Here is a 24,993-nt window from a genome sequence, read left to right as displayed (position 1 = left end):
TTTATTCATATACAGATTATATTCTCTCTGTAATTGGAGAAGAACTAGTCATGCAGAACTGAATGACCCAACTGATTACCTGTTCTGTACAAACTACTTTTTCTCTATCTATGCCCACTAATTTACAGAGGAAAGGACCACAGACCACTTGAAGCATTTTCAGTCATTCATAGAAATAAGCCCCAAATGGACCATGGTGGTACTACTTACAGAGGACTTCACAGCACCCTGTTCCCAGAGAGCTGAGGACATTGGCACTTCTGTGAATGAAGACTCTTTTCTTAAGTGGCTTTTTAATACTTTATTCTAAGGGAATATCTCTAAAACATGTTTTTATTTTTAAGTTGGGTTTATTTTGTAAATTTGATTTTACCTCAAGACATCACAATCTCAACAGTCATGTGAAGATGAATACATGCTCCAGTTCAGACAACCTGAACAAAAAACCCATGCTTCCCTGGCAAAGTTATGTGATATCTTAGAAGACATGGTCAATCTTTAGGCAGAGAAAAATCTTTACTGAATTCTACCTTTTCACAGAGGGAAAGCACAGTCCCAGCTTGGATTATTGCAACCTGTTCTTCATTTCTCAGATTCTAAAATACAAAAAGATGCATTTTAAATTGGATTGCAAATCCATCCTTCAACACAAGCGATAAATTTTAACTGTACCTTAAAGAATAAATCAGCAATAACATTTAGGATTTTATAAACATGACCAGAAAGGATCCTATGATTGAAAGTATTAAAAGCTAAATCAAGGGTACTTAGTCTCCACTCTATTACAGTACACCACTCCCAGAACATTTTTGCAACAGTTCATTATTCAATGAAAATTAAGCGGTTTCTGTCAGGGATTTTGAATTTTTTTTTTTTTTCCTAGGCAGAAAAATGCCTGTTCACTGGACTATAGCCCTGCAGCAATTGAATCTCCACCTCATGCACTTCAGAGCTAGAATTCCTACTAATGAAAACAATGCAAAGAAAGAGCAAGTACCACAGAAAACTCCACAGAACTTTCAACATAAAAAGTAAATCTAGAGCTTAAAACTAGTATTATAAAGACCTCAAACTGTTAAAGCTACCTATAAACTGGACCCAACTCCATGGATGTTTTCGCCCCAACTGCATGACTCAGATTTTATACTAGCCTGTCCTATATCTTTTCCCTCTGCCTACTACAGTGCCTTTTTTCCATGTAATTCAGCCAAGATCAGATCCTATCTTGAGAAAATACACTTTTCACTAGCATCAGTTTAACTGAAAGATTTTCTTCTAAGTTTGTAAAAGTAGTACTTAACCATTAATATTGTTCATACAAATACAGGCATATAAAAATTGCCCTGTGCATTTTCTTGAATGTTATTTTCTGCTGGGGGTGGAGGGGGGGGAACCCTGCCTTAAATTAACCATAAAACTAGAGGTATATTTGAAATTAAAAATTTGTTACCCCATTATCTCCAAGAATATCTAGCTTCTTCATAAGTTCAGATATATTCACGTCCTGAAAAAGATGTTCAACACTTATTTTTTATAAAGTAGGTGAGAAACAGTTTTTATATGCTACATTTTATGCACCCTTTATTCACTTCTGCATGCAAAAAGACTTGAAATGTAAATAAGTGAAATATTAGTTTTGCATCACAATTACAAGAGTGTTATTGATACTTCCAGAGACAAAACCAAATCTCTCTCTTGATTATAGCAAGCAACCTCGATGTCTGTGTATGAGGGCAGAATGTTCCTGTACCATTCACATTTATCATCCTGCTGACTTATGCAGATGAAGGATCAAAACTGATAAACAGGCTTAAAGGACTGTTTTTTTCTGTTTGTTTGGAGCATCAAGCACATCAAGCTACAGAAGTTAAAAGGACAGAGAGCATTAACAAAATAATTGCTAAGAAGGTTTGTTGGGTGGTTTGGGGTTTATTTTCTTTGTTAAACGAAGGTGTGGAGTTTCAAACCAGCCTTACAGTGGCAGAAGGGAATATGCATGGTGGGCTGAACACGCTCCTCCAAACGCTATCAGCTCACAACCTTTGTGAGTAGAAAGCCACGTTTCTCTGCCAGTCAGCCCCCAGACCCACAAAAAGCAGTGAAGAAACCGTCCTTATTAAGGCCCAGTCACTGAAATCAAGAAAAACACTCCTCTGATACAAAAAAGAGAGGAATACATTCACATGACGTCTGTATTTCACACAGTGCCAGGATCCATTCCTGGGCCCCAGAGATCTACTTTCTACTTTAAAAAATTGTTGGAAAGGTTCATGGAACTGTTTAACCTGTGATAATCACATTCTCCTGAACTATCCCAAGTATGGTCCGCAAGTTAATGTGGACCAGGGATCATTCCCGTTGACAGCTTGTATGCAGCCGTGCTATCTGAAGGTAGTTAGGCTTGAGAGCATCGGCAAAGACCAGCTCATGTTAGTCCAAAATGCTTTATACACATGCATAAAGCAGGACAGCCTAATTAAATGCTGGCACTTCTTAGAAGAGGCCAACATTTCACAGGGCTGTGTATTGGCTCACTAGTTTTGTTACTTACAGTACATAACGCGCTGGTTTGCATCTATGTGTTGTGCAACTGTATTATGTTGGTAGTCAGGATGATCCATCCTTAAAATTTTTTTGAAGTTAAATTAGCTATGCTTGTAAAATACATAGCTACACCAGAATATATTTGCTCATGATTCTGTACCCAATAGACTCCAGTGAGGAAGTAAAAGATTTCCTGAAGATCAGACACAGATGTGGGAGAGAATCTACAAATTAGTCCATCCTGGCTCTACAAAAGGAATAATGTCTGTGTTCAAGTTGGTCTATCCTGAGAATCCCCTCCCTCTCTTACCTCTCTCCCCAAACACTTCAGCAGTGTCTCAAATGTTACATTAGCTATTACACAGTGCACATCAGTAATTTTAGAATGGTGCGGACCTTAATACACACTTGTGTTTTGATCAGTGTTAAAACCAAAACTATTGATTATGATCAGCATAGACAACATTGAATGGAAACTTCTTTAGCTGATCAATTACACTAGTGAAGAATGGAATTCAGTAAGACATGCAAGTTCTTGCACCTATTGAGCCAGAAATACTTATTCTAATTCATTTATTTCCATGATGAAGCATACAGGAAGATTTAGAAACGAAATCAGATTTTGCATCATTCTAGAATCTAATTTGCTACTGATGGCTACCAATTTTGAAAGAAACTGAAAATATATAAAAAGTCAACAATTTCAGTATGCCCATATTAGGTGACTGCCCCTGCTTCCAGGTAAGTGAACTGAAAGGCAGATTGAAAAAAACCACCTCTGTTTAGGAATGCAACAGAAGACAATAGAAAAAATATCAATTCTAGATCATGGTAAGCTGTACCTGCTGCAGCCAACAAGCAAATCAGAATAACAGATAAGCTAAAAAGCATCCCATGGAGGCTCTATTTGAAAGGTAATATGCTAACTGAAGACTCTTGGTGTGGTTTGGGAAATGACTACCAAACCAAACCTGTAGGTAAGAATCAGATTTTAACTTTTTTTTTCTGTTAGACTACTCAGTTCCCTAACAATATGCAGCCTACAATTTCAGTTTATTTCCACTACAGATAGTACTGTGCTTATTAAGGCACTGAATAGAAACAAGCCTTCTGTAAGAGGACTTGTAAACACAATTACAAATACAAGCATAAATTACTAGCGAGTGCCTTGGAGAATAACACACAGAGATATTCCACTTTAGTTACTCATGGAAGTGTTAGTCTGGCCTGTTGTGCAACATTACTCACAACATGAGTCTGAATTCAGTCTTAAGTGAACCAGCATGCAAATCAATTTGTACAGCTAGCCTATTCAAGGGAGAACAGAAGTGAAAAACAGAAGTGAAAAGAGTAATTCTTGCTTCCTCATAGCAGAAGCTAATCACGTGAGATCCTGATGTTTATCTTGTGCTTGATCTAAAATGATATAAAGAGTCTCACCTATTTGAATAAGTTTTGGATCAGGCATCTCATGCTTCAAGGCCTAGGCAAAAAACTTAAGCATACTAACTCAACAAAGAAAATGCATAGGTGCTTCACTAAATTGGATGTAAAATAATAGGTGAATGTCATATTTCTGACCTTAGATGAAAACATTTAATATCAAGAACAAAGTACTGTAGCAAGCCTGACAATGAATCACATCAACATCTACATTCTTCTCTGCCATGTTTTTACAGCAGTACGCTAGACTAAATGTAAATTATCTTGATTGACCAGCCTTCATTTTCATTGATAAACTCCTCACAGACTACCAGATCATATTCTTATGAAACCCCTTCCCCAGTTAAAAATATCTTTTATTACTATATTTTTTTTTTCAGATTTTCTTCCCTATAGCAAGATGGCAAACCATTTGTTTGGATATTAGGTTGGTCATTCTGAAAACATTCCTTGCCATCCAACTGTTACTAATGCTCTACATATACCTTTATTCCTTCCTGTTGACAGAACAGTTGAAGTGCACTTCCATTGTTTTCAGGGAAGGTGGTTATATGAAGGTTAAATGCCGGTGACCTTCGTTCTCTCTCCTGAGGAAAGATTTTGTTTAAAAACAACACGTGTGATTATATGTAAACAATTATTTACCACCTTTACAAAACATACTTGCACATTAAAAAGGCAGATTCCTATTCACATTCCAAATATATGGTATCTCCTCTTACTTTCACCATATTTGGAGGATTCGGGCTTTAGACAAGCACGAAAATGGTATTAGCTTCCAACTGATTCCATGCACACACAGTTTCTGCAAAGTTAACCAACACTCTTCAGATGCAGGAATGCTTGCACACTGGCCAATATCTGACTGGAGCCCTAAAAAACTCTGCAGTTTGTTATGTTGGTTATAACTTTATTTAACAATTTAGGAAGAAGAAACTGCAGAAAAAAATTAAACTCCATCATGAAATAGTATTATCAATGAAAATTTTCTCAATAGAATTAAAGATGTGTATCTGCTCCCTGTTTATTCTACGGTTAACCTTTCTATTAGAGTATGTAAAATCCCCCGTCCAATTCACTGCACAACCCAGGATGTCAGAATATGTTGAAAGGCAGCACTACTCTATACTTACAAAGTTCTTTGTGCCAGAAGTAAAAATTATAAATTCTCGTTTATCTAAAACTATAGTATTCCTAAAACTTATCCAGCCCATCTACTTGACTTTCACGCATTTCTTCAAAATACCAACCCATTATTTCTTCAGAAGGCAGAAATACAGTAAAACAATAAATAAGCAATTTTACTTAAATTAAATTGTAACATGCTTGTGAAAATGACTGGACTGAAGGCTCTGGGCAACTAAGGCACTGGGTCTTACCCTGAATTCTCTATGGCTATGGGAACATGAGTGAGGAAAATCAGATTTCCTCTCCATATTACAAGAGGAGGCACTGGCAACAAGAGCTTCAGTTTCATACAGTACAATGAAAGAGAGCTAGTGCAAATACTTTAGTTCCTATGACCATCCATGCATTGCTCCATTTTCTAAATCAAAAAATGAGGTGCTTTAATTGATATGGCAAGTGGGCTGCATCCGTTCACTCAAGCAAGTTACAAAGCATGACAACTCTTGTTCATTAACTAACTAGTTTAAACCTAATTTGAAACTACAGTGTAGAGGGAAAAAATCTCTGTATGCTATACATTTTTCCCCCTCATAGGCTCTATTTTAAATAATTTTTGCATTAACAGTCTAATTTTGAAATGGGCTTAAATGACCTAGCTGTTGTAACCAGAAGCTTAATTCTTGTCCAAATTCAGTTAACATTTTAGATTTTTTTAAAAATTAATCAGTTGCTAGTGCATTAAATTCACCTGAATTTGCTTGCATTAATGATAAACAAATGGTTGTGTTTTCTACACTACCCTAATTTTCATCAAAATAATTTAATTGCTCTCAAAAAATACTGTCCTGATTGCTAGAAGCGATCATGATTTTACTAAAGCATTCACATTGTCACATATGTGTCTACATGCTTGCCTACTAAGGAAAAAAATCTTTTCTTGCAATCACACAGAAATACTTCCATTGTTATTCTGTGAAACAAGTCCTTAAAGATTTGGCACATGACAAAACTTTACACACTGAGCTATTTTTCATATGACTCTTCCATGTGAAAAATACATTCATGAAGGATGGGAAGCACTTTGGGAAGCAGTTTCTAGTGTAACTGCCAATTCAAATGCTAAATTGTTCAGTATTTTACTTTACAGTTGCTTAATAAAATATAAAGATCTGTATTAGAAAGCATGTTTATTTTCCTGAACATCTACTGAAATTCTAATAACCTAAATTCATACTTTTGAATATAATGGGCTATGACATAAAAATACATGGTTGATAAAGGATTAAAAAAAGATTAAGAAATGTCAAAGACAAAAAGCAGAATGTCCACATAAAAGGAAGACATGACATTTTCATCTTTATCAGAGAAGTTACACATGCCAAGATTTTTGGTGAAACGTGCTGGGTGATGAAAATTATGGAGGAGTGACAATGACAGGTTTCTTCGAGAGTTTATTCTAAATGGTGTTAAGAATGCTGATGATCTTTGAAACCGAACAATGTGTTATCAGGCAGTACAACCGTGTGACAACTGTGCATCACACACAACTAGTTTAGTGTTACTAAATTCGACATGGGCCCCATTTATGAGGTGATGAGGACCATTGCTTTCTACAGCAATCACAGGCTATATGTTTTAATTGTTATTAACAAATAATTTTGCTGTTATTTCATTTATGCAAAGTATAGAATTTATTTTCTATGGGCAACATACTACTTTCACACATAGAAGTTGTACTTGTGCTTCACCACTTTAACTTTGACATTCTCAGAGGGGTTTTTTTTTCCTTTTTTCATTGACTGAGGCCAATTATTTCCAGTCCATGACCACTTTATACCACCAAAAAATGGATTTCAGGTAAGAGAAATTCTTTGAAAGCTGCTACCAAAATGTGTTCTTTGAAGATAATTTTACTTCGTATTAATGTTGTCAATCTTAAATCAATGTAATTAAAAGCAATTGATGTGATGGATGTGTCAGATCTTTAGTCAGATCACTGCATGCAAGATGTGAGAAGGTGTGTTAATTTAAACAATGCCAACCAAGGTTGTAGTATACATACCAAGTGATTTTACATGCAGGAAAGGAGCAGTTATGGAAATGAAACAAATAAAAAAGGCAAAATATTGCAAAACAAAATATTTTATTAGATGAAAAACAAACTATATGCAATATATATTAGCTATATTACATCTTTATAAACATTAGTGAGCACTCTCTCCAAAACATATTAAGGCAGTGGCATCAATTTCATTATCCCAAGATACAACATTTAAAAAATAGATACCTAAGTGATTTCCCTTAAACATGCACCAGACATCAGTAATCTTTACAGGAATTTCAGCTTGGGTTCAAACATAATTTCTGCTCCATTTGAGAGTTTGCAACAGAGAGAATCTCTTACTTCAAGCTCTAGCACTCTGAATTCTAACAGCTCATTCTGGTCTTTTGCATCTTGCATCTCATTCTTCAGCTGATGCTCTTCTTGTTCCATTCTGTAAATCTGTGAGACAAACACATCACAACACCCTGTAAGCAATGGAACAGATACTGTACAGAGTTATGGGCCAGGGGTTTAGACAAAACTGTTAATTCAGTTAGATGTTGGGCCATGTCTTGGACATAAAGAAGGAAAGTAACATAAGAAAGTATTTGTGAGAACTGCCAGCAGAAAATCGTTGCTGTTCTCTTAGAACAGTAATCTGGAAGTAGTATGAAAAGTGATACAAGCATTATATCTAAATAAGTTAGGCAATACAAGCTGTCTTTTAAAATCAAGCGAATGAAACTGGATTACGTTAACATTTGGTAGACTGTTCTCATTGTCTTTGCATAACTAGACATGTACTCTTTATGGTATATGAAAGACAATAATGGAGGGGTTTTAATGCCTACTTTTTAATTTCCCAGATTTGTGCTTTGGGGCACTAACAATGACAAAATAGAAATTCAAAATTCACCATTCATTATGCCAACTAATAGTTTTGGTCTACTGTCTAGCTTAACTGGGTGATCCTTTTATTTGTATGAAACTAAAGAGAAGTGTAACATCTGCCATAATGTACTAAATGCTTATAATACCCATGTAAGTGTCTGAATAAGTTAAGTCCGGCTGTAGGTACTTTTAGTCATGAATTTTTCTTTGGTTATCTTATTCCTATTATATTAATATTGAGCTACTAATTAACAAAAATAATTCTTTGACTTCCTGAGTACTAGCTAACTTTCCCACCAATATCAATGAAGAACAATGAGGATGCTCAGCTTTGTGTATCTCAGATTGTAAAAAATGGAAGGCTAAAGGGAACAGGAAATTTTATTAGTGATCAGGACAATAATAATTGTTGTGTAACTGTATGGCAAAATACAAGATTTGACATTATGCCTAATATTTTAGATTGTATTTTGTTGGACACTAGAAGTATCAGCCAGCTTGGGGTCTACTGTTGGCTATACAATGTGTAATTCCACAATAAAAAGCAGCTTCCATTCCCAAAGATTACAAAAGTATATTGGTACTTTTATCAGAGATTTTTATCTGAATTTCTGTCTCTGGAGAAAAATAAAGTAAGCAATTTTCATGTTGATGTTCCAGCACTTAGTATATTCATTTCCTTTTAACATTTCGTTTATGATGAAGGGCAGCAATTGTGAAAATATTCCAAGATTCTGAACACGTACCTTCTCTAGCAACTCCTGATTTGTTCTGATTAACAGCTGCTTTTCTTCTACCCATTTTGAATCCTACGAGGAAGAAGAGGATTAAAAAGATTAAAATTATATATATTTTATTAAACAAGACAAATAAATGACCACAATAAGTAGAAGATTTCAGGCATCATTGTACATTCAAGTATAAAAATGGTCACAGATCTAAAAATAAAGCTATCATAAATATTTCAAGGATAAATAGCATTTTAAACTACAGAGAAAATAAAAGTTCCTTTCTTTTCCTGAAGCTGAGTCTCTTGTTTCCTAATATGTTCCAGCGAAGCATATAGTTTAAAATCTTTACATATAGCAATTGTGGGTCAACACAGTTATATGATGTTTCATGTAATTTTAAAAAACATTTATTTACTCAGCTTAACTCAAAACTATTTCTTTCCATTGCAAATTGTTGGGAACTTTCTTGCAAAACCATCCCATTTTGAGTGGTGAAATGGAAATCCCAATGGAGAAAGGGAAGAAAAACATTTAATTACCCCACATGACTGAAAATAAGCTTCAGCAGTATGCAGTTAGTTGCCCTCCGCTAAAAGTGTGAGAATCAGGCTAATAAACAGTGTTTGTGATAAGGAAATCAAGGCTATGGAGGAAGGGAAGTGATATAAGATATTCCATACTCCATTTGAAAACTGTATTTCCATTTGATCACTTGTTCCAAAGCTGATCTTTCCTTTCAGGTTTTTCCATGGCTTCAAAAGGCCTCATCAAATATCCCATTAAAGACCCAAGCTACAAAATCTTGCTGCCAGACATAGGTGGACATTCAGATTTAATGGATTATAACAGCCAAATATGCTCTGTTCTCCCTGTAGAGAAATTTACATAATCTAGCTCATACTGCTCTAATAAGTTTAATAAAACAATATCCAACACTTAATATGCCATGCTAACTCTAGATGAAATTACTTTCTATGTAAAAAGCACAATTTATTTAAAATCTAAATGTCTTCAGTAAAGTATTAAGGCTGACACATTCATTGTCAGCAAGGTATTTGCACATTGATGCTGTATGAGAAATTAATGAATTCTGGATATCCCAGCCCATTAACCAGCCTTGAAATGTCAACCAAAAAAATCTAAAACATTCTGATATAGTATTTACTCCAATTAGCATTTTTTTAAAAAGTTTAAAGTTAGTTCTTCTACCTACTGTCCACTACAGTTTCATATTCTACTGTTCTTTCTCCTTTTTCCACTCATATACAGGAATGCACAAGTGCATTTTAACTTTCATGCAATAAACAAGCTCTTCAGGGTTATGATAAGTATCATACTAAGAATAATATACTAAAATGAATACTGTAAAGGCATGACATTTATCAAGAATTTTTGAAACAAATGAAAGAAATGCTTAAAATAAAATCCAATGTCTAGCTTAACATTTAACTAGCATTTTACTAAGGTCAAGGAATGAACAAAGAGTTGCAGACACAGACTTAGGGTGGATATCCCAATGCATGCATATGGTAAAAGGCACAACAGTTACATCAGACCTGCAGGTTCAACTACTCCAGTTCACACAAGTCGTAAAAGTAGATTAATTTGCCCTATTGATAATTAACTTTTGTGTCTTTCTTGATGAAGCTCAACTTGACTTTCCGAGAAGCCCTTAACTCCAGTGGAATTGTATTTATGTACACACCAGGTCACCAAAAGAGCTGAGCATTCAAAAAAAGTCCATCTGGCACATTACATACTACAATATTTTGAGATTTATTATTTACAACTATTAATATTCTATAAGAATTTCTTCCCTTAATATAAAGTTTCTTATGCATGCACCTCCACCTACCTTGCAGAAATGGATTATTAGTCTTATTTTTACATCTAGGGGAATTCTGACAGATGGAGCCGATGAGAGATTATCAAGAGCCATTGACATTTACTTTGAAATTACACATAAATTGTTATAAGCCAAGCTTCGAATCATTTTTTAATAATGAGATTCTAATCTCCTGCTCTGAATTTGACTTCAGGAAAATTGTGAAGGTCTTTGCTGCTTCTGTTGCCTAAAGCTGTAAAGTAAGACTAAAAATTCCTGGGATAATACACTAGGATCTTTTGATTCATTGTTTCCTTTTCAAAACCACTTTAGGACTGGTTTCCCGAATGAACATTTCACAAGTATTATTAAATCGTCATCACTACCATGACCATCTAAATGACAAAGTCATAATAATTTTTAAAAAATCACATAGTGCACAAAGAGGTCAGTTTATCATCACAACCATTTATTTTGTTGAATGTAAATACTAACAGGTCAGGCGAACCAAGCAGGTGCTAGAGCTCCCAGGAAGATACTGTGACCGCTTCTGTGGAAAGCTAATGCTCAGCGTACAAACTAGCCGACTAGAGACAATATCATATTGCTCCTTGTCACATCCCTGTTGGCCTTCTCAGGATTACTAAGAGATACAACGTTGAAAATGTGGTTATGAATCTCATAAAGTCGTAACTAATTAAATTCTAATTTCCAGGCATACCTTTTTGACATACCATTCTGGAAGCAAAAGTCACAGAAGTTAATTTCTTACATGTGTATCCATCTTCACTTATCTTATTTACATACACAGTACTTAAATTTTACAATGTAATAGTCAACTATTTTGTTTGTTAATGTTTTCATTTACACAGCAATTTGCCCACAACACCTTTATCATCAACACACTAAAATGTCAGCAGTAGATCCTTGAGAGGTCTTCAGTTCCATTTATTCTTCCAAATGCTCAGTGAGCCATCATTTTTAGATTGATAACATATTCTCTATTTTTAGTGATACTTTATTTACATGGAATTTACTAAGCAAACTCCAGTTTCTGTGGAAGCTAGCATAAACAATTTTTATCCTTAATTTGAATATGGTCCCAAAACCTTTGTATTTATACAGAATCTAACAGAGAGTTTTTTCTTACAAAGAATAAACCATAAAAATACTAATATCATTAACTTGGCATTATTTGTAGGTTGTTTTTATTCAATGCTACAGGATCATTAGTCTTTGAACTGTATATCTATGGATAGCTATATCTTTTTTTTTATTACCATATGCTACGTGCAATCTTAAAATTGCTATTTCAAACAATAAAGCGTAAAATAACATTGTCCCAATTTTCTCAGTCCATTCTAGAAGTTATGCAACTAACCATCTTTTAAATGCACTCTCATAACTCTTAATCAGCCTTCCTGAAGATCCTAGACATTATTAAATATGCATCAGTAGCCACATCTTCAAGTATTTACAAGATATACTGAAGCATTAGGCCTAATTTTACTCTGTGTGATGGTATGGGAATCTGAAAGCAGTTGGGTCCCCCAAGAATTTAAGCCCAGGACAGTAACACTGCAAGCACCTTCCAGTAACCAGACATACTAAGTGGCTCATTTCTCTAGCTGAAGCATGTGTCGAAGTGACTTGTTTTTTGATTTTTTTCTATGCTACACACTAAAAATATTCTCCAATACAAATATAGAATATTTATTTTATTGGAACTTATAGCAAATCTAACAAAATGGAAAACCGGAGAAAAGCCTGCACCAAATGACAATGGGACCAGAATTTACAATGCATGTAACAAGCAGTTATTTCAATATTATGCTTCAGTGTATTATGTGTTAGAAAATGAAACTTTAATGGCGTTTTCTTAGCCTATATAATACTTTCCTTTATTTAAGTAAGCTATTGCTGGAGTAGCAATTAAGCTGCATCAGTCACACTAACACACCAGCAAGCAATGAAGATGACAAGGGCACCACTGCATGCAAGGGAGAAAATGATGTGGTAGAGGACATTAAGAGAGCCTTTTACCTGTCCTTTCTCGATTAGAGCTTTCTCCAGATCCTCAATTTTTGCCTGACACCTGAGAAGATCAGCTTGCAGTTGTTCACGAGTCTGGGGGAAAAAAAAGTATTAAAAAGTGTGTGTGTATGCGTGCACATCCAGGTAGACAGTTAGATTGAATTACACACAGAATCAAAGTAAAAATACCTTCTACCCACTTATGGGCTCTCCAGTCAGCTTTTAATGTTTTTCATTAAAATAACTGCTTTCGTGTTTACGTTACAAAATATTTAAAGCCATCAGTTTAACATCATTTTTCCTTCCTAGCCTTTGTCACATATTCGGTGACAAAGCTCTTCCCAGGCAGAAAAAAAAAAAGTTGGGAACTAAAATAGCTCTAAGAAGCTATTCATAATATTTAGTAATTCAAGGCAATTGGGGAAAAAAGGCCAAGAGAGAAACAGAATTGCAATTACCACTGAAAAAAGCCTACTGGTAAGTAAAATATATTGACCAGAAATAATTTATTTATCCCATAAACAGCACATGCCAGTCAGTTTTCCTCATTCTACATGATTATTATACTATTACACTACAGTAGGTATTACCCCCTGAGTCCAGTGATGCCCTGAAAGGGACTGGATCATACCAGGTACTAAACAAAAAGGATATAAACCAAAGGATATCTCTGGAGACCTCCAGTCACCAAGGGTCCTCAAGCTACTGCAAGTACTCTCCCCGCTCCACTTAAGGTACTCTCACCCAAGCAGTTCAAAAATTCCCACAGGGATTTCCTTCTGCATCTTTGCATCTTTGGGTCCTTGTTGTTTACCTTAAGCCTCATCTAAACGTAATAGGAAATGTTCATCCCACCAGAACATTGGGCCCTACAAAACTAACCATGCAAAAAACTACCTCCTGACTCACTCAAAAGATGGATTTGCATGGATGTGACAAAAGAGACCAAAATGCCATTAAAAAGAAAGAGCAACAATTCCAAAGAGTACTAAAGAGACAGTTTGCAAATGCCTGCAAAATAAAATTTTAAAAAGCTATTACAAAAACATTCATACCAGTCTACCTTCCAACGAAGGAAGAGGAAATGTATAATGGTCTCTCATAACTGTCAAATACATGAAAGCCTCTGAAATCTTACTCTAATAGAAGATGTAACTATGCCCCCTGCCCCAATTCTAGCTTGAGAAGTGATCTCCAAAGTCCTTATTGCTTTCCTTGGCTAAATGTCCTACTTAAAAAGAGAGTGTCAAATGTGACTAGGCTTTTGTAAGATGCTGAGAACTCTAACAAATAAAGCCATAAAGCAATAATTCTACCATTAGAAAACAACTGTATTTCACAGGAAAAAAAAAGTTAAGGTTGGTTGAAAGCCACTTCAAAAAACCTTGGAAAAAAACACGCAAAACAAAACAGGACACATTTTAAAGTAAACCCTGAATCTTCTAAATACTGGTTCTGGGGATAATAGACTAACATTTTTAGCTGTAAATAACTCCAGATAATGTCAAGCAGTCTACATTCTTCTGTAACTTTTTATCTGGAAAGCTTTGCTTATTAACACACAGAAATTCTGCTCCCACAAGCACACTGTTTCTGTACCTGAGAATATGCAGTAAGTGGATTTTAAAATGCTTGCCAGAGAAAATGATGTGGGTGAAATCATGCACATGTATGCCTGATAACCATCAGCAATCAAGCAATATCGAATTTTGTGAGTATTTTATTGTCTCCTAAAGAGTGGAACCATTAAGCTAGTGGCAGCTCCCACCATTGGGATAAATTGAGTCCATCCCCACCAGTAATTTTTAAGCCACAGTAAAATCTTTGTCTTTCTGCTTTACTAGCAACATGTTGCAGTGGCATGATACAATGAAGGCCACATGCAGTAAGGCAGTAATATGTAATAATTCACAGTATTTAACATGTTTCTCCATTTGGGGGGTTCAGGGTTGGTTTTTTTTTTTGGGGGGGGGGGGAAGTAGGTTAGGGGTTTTTTTAATGCTTAACCACTTTTTAGAATCACAGTCTCATTGAGGTTGGAAGGGATCCCCTGTCCAACTCCTGTGCTCAAAGCAGGGGGGGCACCTAGAGCAGGTTGTTCAAGACCTCGTCCAGTGGGGTTCTGAATACCTCCAGGGATGAAGAATCCACAGCTTCTCCAGGAAACCTGTTCCCATGTTTCCCTGCCCTCAGAGGAAGAAGGGTTTTTATTATGTTTAAATGGTATTTCTTGTATTTGAATTTGTGCCTGTTCTATCTTGTCCTTTCACTGAATCCCGCTGAGAAAAGTCTGGTTCCATCTTCTTTATTTCTTCCCTCAGGTATTTACACAAATTGATAAGATACCCCTGAGCTTTCTCTTATCCAGGCTGAACAGTCCCAGCTCTCTCAGGCTCTCCTTGTGTATTAAGTTCTCCAAGCCCTTAATCATCTTCATGGCCCTTCGCTGGACTCTCTCCCATATGTCCATGTTTTTCTTGTACTGGGGGAGACCAGAGGTGGACCCAGCACTCCAGATGTGGCCTCATCAATGCTGAGTAGAGGAAGGATCACCTCCATGGGTCTGCTGGGGACTTTCTTCCTAATGCAGCCCAGGAGGCTGTTGGCCGCCTTTGCTGCAAGGGCACATTGTTGGCTCATGTTCAACGTGGTGTCCACCAGGACCCCCCCACATCCTTTTGTGCAAAACTGCTTGCCAGCAAATCAGCCCCAAATCTATACTGGTGCCTGGAGTTATTATTCCTCACATGCAGGGCTTTTTCTTCCCTTTGTTGAATTTAATGAAATTCCTCTTTACGCATTTCTTCAGGCAGTCAAATGGTCCCTCTGAATGGCAGCACAACCACCTCACGTATCAACCACTCCTCTGAATTTTGTATCATCTGCAAACTTGCTGCAGGTACACCCTTTTCAATCATCCAGGTCATTAAGGAAGAGTTTAAATAGCACTGTACCCATTATCAACCCCTGCAGTATATCACTGGTGCCACACCTCCAGCTGAACTTTCTGCTGCTGATCACAACCCTTTAAGCTATTTCAGCTAATTTTCAGTCCAGCTTACTGTCCACTTGTCTAGTCTGCGCTTCATCAGCTTGCCTATGAGAATCTTATGGGGGAGACTGTCAAAAGACTTACTAAAGTCAAGATACAACATCATCTACTGCCCTCAACTCATCTGCCAAGCTAGTCATCTCAACATAGAAGGCTATCAAGCTGGTTAAGCATGATTTCCCTTTCACAAATCCATGCTGATCAGTCCCAGTCACCTTCTTATCTTTCAGACAGTTGGAAATGGTTTCCGTGATTATTTGCTCTACCCCTTTCCCAGGGACTGAGGTTAGAACAACCAGCCTTCAGTTGCCCAGATCCTCCTTCTTGCCTTTCTGGAAGACAAGAGTGACATTTGCTTTCTTACAGTGCTGAAGGAACCTCCTGCAATTGCCATGACCCTTCAAAGATAATTGAGAGTGGCCTCGCAATGACATCAGTCAACTCTCTCTGCAGTCTATAATCTACAGGTTCAAGTTATATTTGATGCAGAATGAAGGGCAAGAGGTGAAGATGATGAAGTTTCCAGCCCCACGGCTATCGCTTGCCCATTTGGATGTTAAATGTTCTTTGGTCATCAATCACAATAGTCATTCAAGTAGAGGGTGACTTGCATAAATGCTACATTTCTAGGCATGTCCCTGTCTGCAAGGAGTTGGGATAAAGTAGAATAAATATTCCCTCTAGTTAACTCAGCTCTTTTTTTGATGCCACTGCTGTTCAGTGAATAGATCAGAGGACTGAGTCAGAGCTCACCAATTCATTATGAAGTGATTTCGCTCCTCGCCGGTTTGGAAAAAACAGAATGGAAGATGTTAGCATGACTTCTGCTGACCTTATGGTCAGCACTAAATGGTTAAACATAGTGGTGGCAGAAGGGTAAATGAAAACAGAATACATACTCCCTCACACCTCAAATACCTATAGTACAGAGAGAGAGTACTGTGAGGATAAAAACCCCATTTATTTCAGAGAGTGTAACCAATCACACATGTTGACCTAATAGGAACAACGGTGAGCTATGTACTTTTTAGTGGAAGAATACTCTCAAACTGAGATTTTTTTAAAACAAACTATGAATTCATATATTCAACAAAACACTTGAAGAAAAACTTCCTTTGTCAGATTTGGGTCAGGGTTTTAATATACTCCTATGATAAAAGTACCTAAGTACTTATAACAACCTACTCTCCGATTCATTTTAAATCCATCATGCTGCTATCCAAATTGCAGGTTCAATTGCGATATCATTCTCAGTAACACTGCCTTACTACTGAAATCTTTAATATATTATGCATGCTAGGATAAAGTACAATGGTATCTTTGTTCTGATCGCACCAGATGAATCTAAATTTTCACCTTACTGATAACGTCCTCTAATCCTCAAAAACATTGTGCTTTGCATTTCACTGACCTCCTATTCCAAGTTTTTTCAGCCTTTTCAATGATTTCAGAGTTAAAAGAAATTTCAGTTAAAAAATTACCCTTGCTTCTCTCTCTGCATCCAGGGTTCCACCAACTTGTTCTTGAAGCAATGCATATGCCCTTTGCAAAGCTTGATACTCTCTTGTTAGCTGGCAGAACCTTAGTTCAGCTTCTTCTTTAGGTGTGCTCTTAATGAAGAGGGAAAAAAAAGTGGGTTTGTGCATGTAAAGATAAATATGGGTTTGTTTATATGAACAGATAGACTCACAAACGCAACAAGTAACACAACTCATACTGAGTCTCAAAGTTTAAGACAGGTTTAAAAAACCAAAACAAGTGGAAATGGAAGGAAGGATGATTTGAGGATGATGCAGAAATGCAGAGATCAGTAACTGTTTCAACCGCACAATTTCAGGACAATATAAGTTACTATATAAGGCAGTAATGTATAGAAATGGGAAGAAACTGACTGGGGAAAGATGAGAGGGAGCAGTTCTATGCACCACTGTCTTTCTTCAGCAACCCCACTGCCACAGGGGCTTCAGAAGGGCTTTGTTCTATTTGTCATGCAGTCCATCACTCCCTTACTCTTTTTCTCTACTATGCGAGGGTAAAGCATTTTACCAGCACAAGCACACTAACACAGAAGTTATATTTCAAAAGCCATAAGGTGTTTTTTTAATTATTTTTTTTAACATGAATTATTTTTAATGTCTTAATTTTCTTTGAATATTGAGCAACTGACATCAACACTTTCAAGGTCTTTCCTATAACGCTGAGGGCAAGAAATGTCCTTCCCTTTAATTAATTTTTGCTCCAGGAACTCAGGCTCCAAGGAAAAGAGATTACAATATTATTTGATATTAAACCTAGAAAAATAGGAAGCTTCTTGTGACTGAGAAGTATTAGGCACAAGTTAGTGAACAGGAAAGAAAGATGAAAAAGAGCATCTAATTCATGCTTTGTCCTCAGCCCTGCAATCGTTTAAAGTAGGCCAGCTGCACTGTATATCACAGAGCTGAGACAAAATGTGTCAGTGGGTATTTACTACCTATGATCATTTAAGCCTTAATGAATTGCAAAAGCCTCTCTCAGTATTGTAAGTACAGAAGGAAAATCCTGGTTGTATCAAAACAGACAAATAAATTATAAGGTTGAAAGGCAAACTATTGTCTAGTAACTATTGACTTTTGGTAAAGCAATGTGCCTATTCATTTTCTTTTCACTAATAAGAAAGAGTCTGAGAAAAACAATTTTATTTCTCAGCCCGATATCTGCCAAATCTGTTGGGCAGAATATTATTTTATTAATTCTATTGCAGTGACTGTGGATGTGTTACTGGACTTGAAACAAAACAAAGGAATTCTCTGCCAAATCTTTGACAGTTCCTGTGGAAGAATAGATGAAAAAAATGTTTGCATTTACACTCCATGTCAATTTTTATATAATTTTAGAACAAATCATCAACTACTTACATCTTCCAAATCTTCCTCTGGTGTTGCTGGTGTCCTGTCTGTTTTATCTGTGTTATATGAAGTTACAGATGATGTTTCTGAATCAACAGATTCTTCATCAAATCCAAAAAATGTCTCCACAACATGCCTCTGAAAAGTTAGTTTTTCTTAGTTACTAGCAAAACAGTTGGAAAACCCCAATGACCCAGTAAGCAGCAGCCAAGGTCTTCTTTGACCATTATTTTAGTATTTAGGAAGAAAAAAAGTTCCTTTGTAAGCCCTTGTTCTCTGATTAAATTAGCTACCTTTTCAACATGATTTGTATAAGAACCTCCAAGAACTGAACTGCACATAGCACTGGGTAATGGCCAATAGAATAATGCTTTAGCAAAAGTTTAAAAGCTAATTACCAAAATCATACAGATCTTACAAGATTCACAGTAAAGGAATGCAATATCTATTAGGAAGAAAGTAACCCAATTCGATGTAACATATAAGATGTGGAACCAAAAGGGAAAAAATATTCCAAAGAACAATGAGGAGCAAATTTTGTCATTCATACTAATTAAAAAAAAAAAATATTTATAATATCTATTTTGCAAAATCATACTTAAAAGTATAAACTGCCTCTTTCCATTTGTTTTTTCCAACACCATCATTTTCAAAAGTTTGCTCTAATATTATGACTAACCAAAAAACTATGCTTAGGGAAAACCAGCATTTCAATGCAGATTTTAAAAATTTTACACAATGTAATCAATGAAATGCATGTTTAAAGAAAACTAGAGAAAATGAATAGACAATGGAAGTGAATGGTACAATATTCATTGTGAAAGATGTGGTTTTATATAAAACATCACAACTGCAATAATTCCTTCACCATTTTAAGAGCCCCCTTTCCACCAGTTTCCTAACATATGCTCAGAAAGTAGAAATTTCTATAGAAAATTATGCTGTTTAAAAAAAGAAAAAATTGCTTAAACATTTAACTGGAAAAACAGGTTTTCAAGTATTTTTTCCTTCCAAAATAACAATAACAAAAGTTAACTGTTATTAATCAATAGAAAGCGTAGCATTTTAAACCATTCAAGTATTCTAATACCACAACACAAATTCAGAGGAGCAAGAAAAATTAAGAAAAAAAAAAAAGGGTGTTGCTGGAAATATAGAGTCAGGCTGTGAAGCATCCTAGACAGGGAGGCTAGTGGAAAGGCATTGCTCTAAGAAGATAAAGGAAAATCTGTCTATCCATCTCTATATTTTTTGCCACTGCTTAATGCTGAATCACAGATCCTGATGTCACAGTTTGGTTGTTTGGGGTTTTTTTAGAACTATAAACCACAGGTTGTATGTGAGAAGATAATAGCCCTGTTCATTAAAAAGGCCTAAAGGATGAAAAAAATTACCAGTTGTTATTAACTCAGAACATCAGAATTTTACAAGTCAGCAAAGCCAAACTGGCGAAGTGAGGGGAATTGTGAGCTATCAATTTCATTCAAGATACTGAAAGGTTTTCTTTTATCCATAATGCCCTATCTCATGATAAATTCCAAATATTTACCTTTCACCACAGTCTTATAGACTTGTCTAACTTTATACATTCTTCCAGTATGTCTACAAAGTACTGTCTTCACTTTTGCACAAAGCCCCATAATGCTTAATACGTTCTTTTGGCTCAGCACAGCTCTCATCAACGGCCAAAATACTCTACCTTGAATTAAGTGGCACCACAAAATCAAGCTCGTAGGTGTGACTTGGTGCCTGCACGCATGACACCATGCACTCCATCTACAGCCTGCAGTCCTGGTCACCATGGTCCACCAGGGCACAGTCTCATCACTCGTTAGCTAAACTCCATCATAGTTTCGCAGTACAGCTAATCCCACTGAAACTACTGAAGACAGATTTAAGATCCTCTTCTGAACCACTTAATTGCTTCACTTAAGCACCTCAAATAATAATTTAAATATTCATTCACACTGCATTTTTAAACTAACTGGTTCTACTAAAAACTCCTTCTAAAAGGGTGATATGCACTCAAAACGAACAAACAAAATAAAGCCACATCTTTTCCAAATAGTCTGTGGTTACACATTTCCATACAGACAAATATGATGCAGCACAGAAGGGAAGGAGCTTTTGAACAATCTTTAGAAACAAACTTCCTTTTGCAAGCTACTAGACCACTAGAGTTACTATTTAGTGTATTCATAAGTAAATAAAAGGAGTGCAGTTGTAGTACTAAAACTCTGTAAAGACACATTACTCAGTTTAGGAAGCACTGTGATCCTTTCACTAGGCAGAACTGTGTCTAAGGTGCTTAAGACAAACACTTGCCTGGGATAATTTAATACTTCCCTCCAGCATTCATATGCTTCAATTTGTTCACTGTTCTCAGGTTTAGGTTCTATTCTGGAAACACAAAGACTTATCCAGAAAGCTGATGTGTTCTCTCACACTCAAATTACAAATGTTTCAGACTCCTCTCTTATAAGTACAAAGGTTTACCACAAAAACTGGGCGTCATTAGTCCTTGGGAGATGGCCCATCCAGCATTTCTCCCACACTGAATACTGGTTGCAGCCAGCAATCATCTAACAGTGATTCTGCACTGGGAGTTGAAAATAGGGCTAAAGAAATGGTGCTACCTTCAAGTTGTAAGGAAGACAAATTTACAATTTCGGTTGCCAGGTCAACTCAGCAGGAAGAACTCCTTTCTGAGTCCAAACCGTTGAGCAGATACAGTTTCATAAAGATGAAGGTAGATTATATGGAGGTAAAGAAGATGATGGCAGGTAAACAAAACCCAAGGGACTTTCATGAAAATGGCATCCTCATTTTGCAGCGTGGATACTTTTTACTGAAAGATGCTGAGAGTAAACCCAATACAAAGCTGCATGCAGACTCTTATGCCAATACTTTTATATCCTGCCCTTCTGCCCATACCAGCTTGTCTGTGCACGGGGCTCAGAACATTTAGCCTGTGTTTTGGAGGAACCTAGCCAAGGACAGGCAACCCTGAGGACTGCAGAACAGCTGACCCTGCTCATGCCTCCTGCTTCAAGGGTGCTTGGCCTCAAAAATGACAAATGTACTTGAGCAAAGCTCAACCAAAACCTGCAATAAAGTATAAGCTTGAGGGCTGACAAAGTGAGTGAGAGTCGAGCCTTGACTTTGAAAAGGCTGGCAGAAGGGACTTCTAAAAGCTGGAGAGCAAAACTCCAGTGCATTATCTTATATATGGCACAGAGAATACAGTACCATGAAGGTCAGCAGCAGCTTAGTTAAAACTGACAATAAGGCTTATCATACCTACTGGGCTTTTTGCTAGACCTCAAACTACAGCGGCTTTTGTAGATAACTCAGCTTAAGTATGTGTCTTCCTTTAACCCTGCATGCGCACACACTGTTTCAAGGAGTGAAAAAGCAATAGTAAAACAACATGGGTTTGACTTTACATAAATGTATATAGGTTTGAGAAGATACTTAAAGCAATGGCATTATTTTGACAAAAGACAGTAGCTGCATTTAAACATTTCACTACTAGTAAAAGTAGGTGGAAATAATTCGCATATATTAATAAATAAATTACTTGATTATTAGATGGGAGGGAATTAAGCTAAAAAAATCGTATTTCCCATCCCACTAAAAAACCCCAACACTTCAAGGAGAGTTAAAAGTCAAAACCTGTTAAATGCTATACAGACTGCTTATAATATTTGGAGTTATGAGTGAACCACTTATTTATTTTTAATGACTCCTTCCTCTTTAGGGAAGCTGTACATTTATCATTCTGTGAAGCAGATACTTTCCATAGAAATAGAGATAAAGTATTTAACCATTAATTGCACATGTATGAATTGCTTAATGACACAATTACAAAATAGCTGTTCTTATTGTTGATCATCTAGCATCTGAAGCAACTAGCTACAAGAAGTGATTCACAGCAAAACCAGAACAAATTAACTGATAAGGGAACAGCTGTAGAGAGAAAAAAAAGACGTTTGAGTCATACAAAGTTTGTTGATAAACACTGTAATAAATAATAAGGCACTAATAAATACACCAACTCCCAGGGAGATTCCACATATAGCTCAAAAGCTGAATCACAATGGTTTTTGAAAAGTATATACAAACATGTACAATACTCACTGGATTTTTGTACCTATACACCACTTTCATTCAAGTTTCATTCAGACTTTCCTTAAAAATGGGAACATTCTCAATTAACAATTTAAAGATTCTTTTATATTGATTTGTACATTCGTTACTTCTAAATCATAATTTCATAACTGAGAAAACAGTCACATAAATTGCTGAAAATTTCTGATTTAAATTCGAATTACCACTGACTGCTGCCATGCATTTAATAGCAAGTATTTTTCGTGTGGATTTATATCAATGTTTTCACATAATTTTAAAGTAAAATTATGCATTAGGTCTTTATAACTCAAGTATTACTGCTTCTGCTGAAGTATTGTGCTCAGTAAACATCACATCAAAGTTTAGAATGTTATAAATCAATAGTGACACCTTATATGCAAATTTCAATATATCCTCATATTTTAAATGGTTTGGGTTAGATATACTTAAATATAAATAATCTGATTTCTCTGTTGCTAAAGTAGTTTCACTTTACATTTAAGTATCTCATTTTCAAGTAATTATCTAACATGATGAAAATTATCCAAAATGAATTTCCTTGTAAAGCAATCAGGTGAGCTAATCAGTAATTTCTTACCTTCATGCTTATATGTCATTTCTTGGCAGCCAGAAAAATAGAGGCACACCAAAGCACAGAGGCAGATAAAAAAAGAAAAATATAGAACAAGAAATATGAACTCCATCACACCAGTTTGCAGGCTTTCCACTATCACGAATAACGTTTATTTAATGAAGTTTAAATACAGAAACAAATCCATAGAGTCCTGCAGTTTCCAAACAAACTGGGCAATTATGCCTCATTTTCAAATGCATGACTCCATCAATCATGGAATCACTGTAACCCTATTTTGCGTGTCAAAAATAATAAAAAAAACCCAAAATACTGTTTCCAGAGTTTCTTGGTTATTTCACTACCAACACTGGGAGAAAAAACCACAACACAAAAACCAACCAAACAAAAAAAAAAACCTGGAAAAAAGTATGCTTTAAACAGCAGCATAAGATTCACCTCTGGCACATCTTTCTCCTAACAAGCCCAATGACACATTAACGTAAAAAAACCCAAAACCCCAAAAAACCTCTATCAGCTTAGGCTGCTTCACTTCAGAGAAAACTATCCTACAGTACCTGACTATACAGAGTGACTATATTACTCTTCTAAACACCTTGCAACCACAGAGGTTATAAAGCCCCACCCCACTGTGCTGCTCCTTTCCCTGGGGAACGCAAGCCCGTTGCCAGCACTGTTCTCTGGACTCCCATGCCCCTTGGTAATTAAAAGAGTGTGCAGTCAAAGCCACACTAGCAACAGTAACCTAGTGCACCTACAGAGCTCCAGAAATAACACAGACATCTAACTAAAAAAAAAAATAAAAAAAAAATAAAAAACAACTTTGGTATTTCCAAAATCTTCTGAGCCAAACTAATGTTAGTTAGACCCAACTGGACTATAAGGCTACTGGACTAGCCTGAGAGATCATTCACACAAGCTGTCTTAAAGATGGACAAAGGCATGCCATGGATTCTGTTCCAGCTAACAGGAACCACTGTCAGGAAGATACTCATATTAGAAACCAAACACAGATGCTGTCCAGTCAGAGTACCTTGAAAATCAAGGAATCTGGAGCCCATTTAGGAAAAGCTGCAACAGTAGATGAGTGTAAGTATTCACGCTGTGCACCAAGTTCCTGTTTATTAGGACAAAAAAGGAACCTTTCTATACCTTCTAGTCTGAGCTTATCCGACCACATTCATGAAACCTAGTTCTCATCAGTTAATTCTTTCTTCACTTTGTCAAGGGAAGTGGGACACAGCTGGAAATAGATCCAACTTCAACAGCCAAGCTTGATGCTTCACTGTGCTAATGGTAATTTTACATTTAATGAAACTTAGAAAAGCAAAGCCAAAGATTTGCATCAGTAATTTCTCCTTCTGACTGGTTGGTTAGGCCAGATACACCCGAAATTTCATCTACTATTATATATAGGTTATCATCTGTATAATATAAAAATCTTGCACAGATCATAGACAGAAATACACTTGCAATGTACGTACCTATATATAAAGCAACTCATCTTAGACTTATAGTCCATGGAGAGAAATAGGCAATTTTAGGACAAAACTCATACGGCCTATTTAGATACCTACTTCCAGAGAACAATCGTCACTTAATGTTACGATTCTGTCCAGAGTGAGATGTCTATACCTCACCTCCATTAACGACATCTAACCAAGCATTGCAAATGCATGGTTAGATGAAT

General features: G+C 36.2%; 2 protein-coding genes across 12 annotated transcripts in view; both read right to left on the bottom strand.

The window, feature by feature from the left end:
- The window catches only part of JAKMIP1 (janus kinase and microtubule interacting protein 1), a 161,801-nt gene that overhangs the window by 29,288 nt on the left and 107,520 nt on the right, over positions 1–24,993 (bottom strand). For 9 of the 11 annotated variants that reach the window (XM_075022785.1, XM_075022795.1, XM_075022777.1 and 6 more), the window contains 8 exons: positions 18,590–18,718; positions 17,174–17,302; positions 12,650–12,733; positions 8,797–8,859; positions 7,520–7,618; positions 4,473–4,574; positions 1,451–1,504; positions 531–596 (listed from right to left, as the gene is read on the bottom strand). In XM_075022785.1, coding sequence (XP_074878886.1) covers positions 531–596; positions 1,451–1,504; positions 4,473–4,574; positions 7,520–7,618; positions 8,797–8,859; positions 12,650–12,733; positions 17,174–17,302; positions 18,590–18,718 — 726 coding nt within the window. Of the gene's footprint in view, positions 1–530; positions 597–1,450; positions 1,505–4,472; positions 4,575–7,314; positions 7,619–8,796; positions 8,860–12,649; positions 12,734–17,173; positions 17,303–18,589; positions 18,719–24,993 lie in introns of those variants that run through there. The other 2 variants (XM_075022859.1, XM_075022869.1) reach the window with 2 other exon arrangements.
- Positions 22,531–24,947, bottom strand: LOC142028903 (uncharacterized). Its single transcript, XM_075022881.1, has one exon. The coding sequence runs from the start codon at positions 23,413–23,415 to the stop codon at positions 23,233–23,235; it is 183 nt and encodes a 60-aa protein (XP_074878982.1). The 5' UTR covers positions 23,416–24,947; the 3' UTR covers positions 22,531–23,232.

The sequence above is a fragment of the Buteo buteo genome, chromosome 1, assembly GCF_964188355.1.
Source record: "Buteo buteo chromosome 1, bButBut1.hap1.1, whole genome shotgun sequence".
NCBI classification, from domain to species: Eukaryota; Metazoa; Chordata; class Aves; order Accipitriformes; family Accipitridae; genus Buteo; species Buteo buteo.
This window is presented reverse-complemented; position numbering and strand designations above follow the sequence as displayed.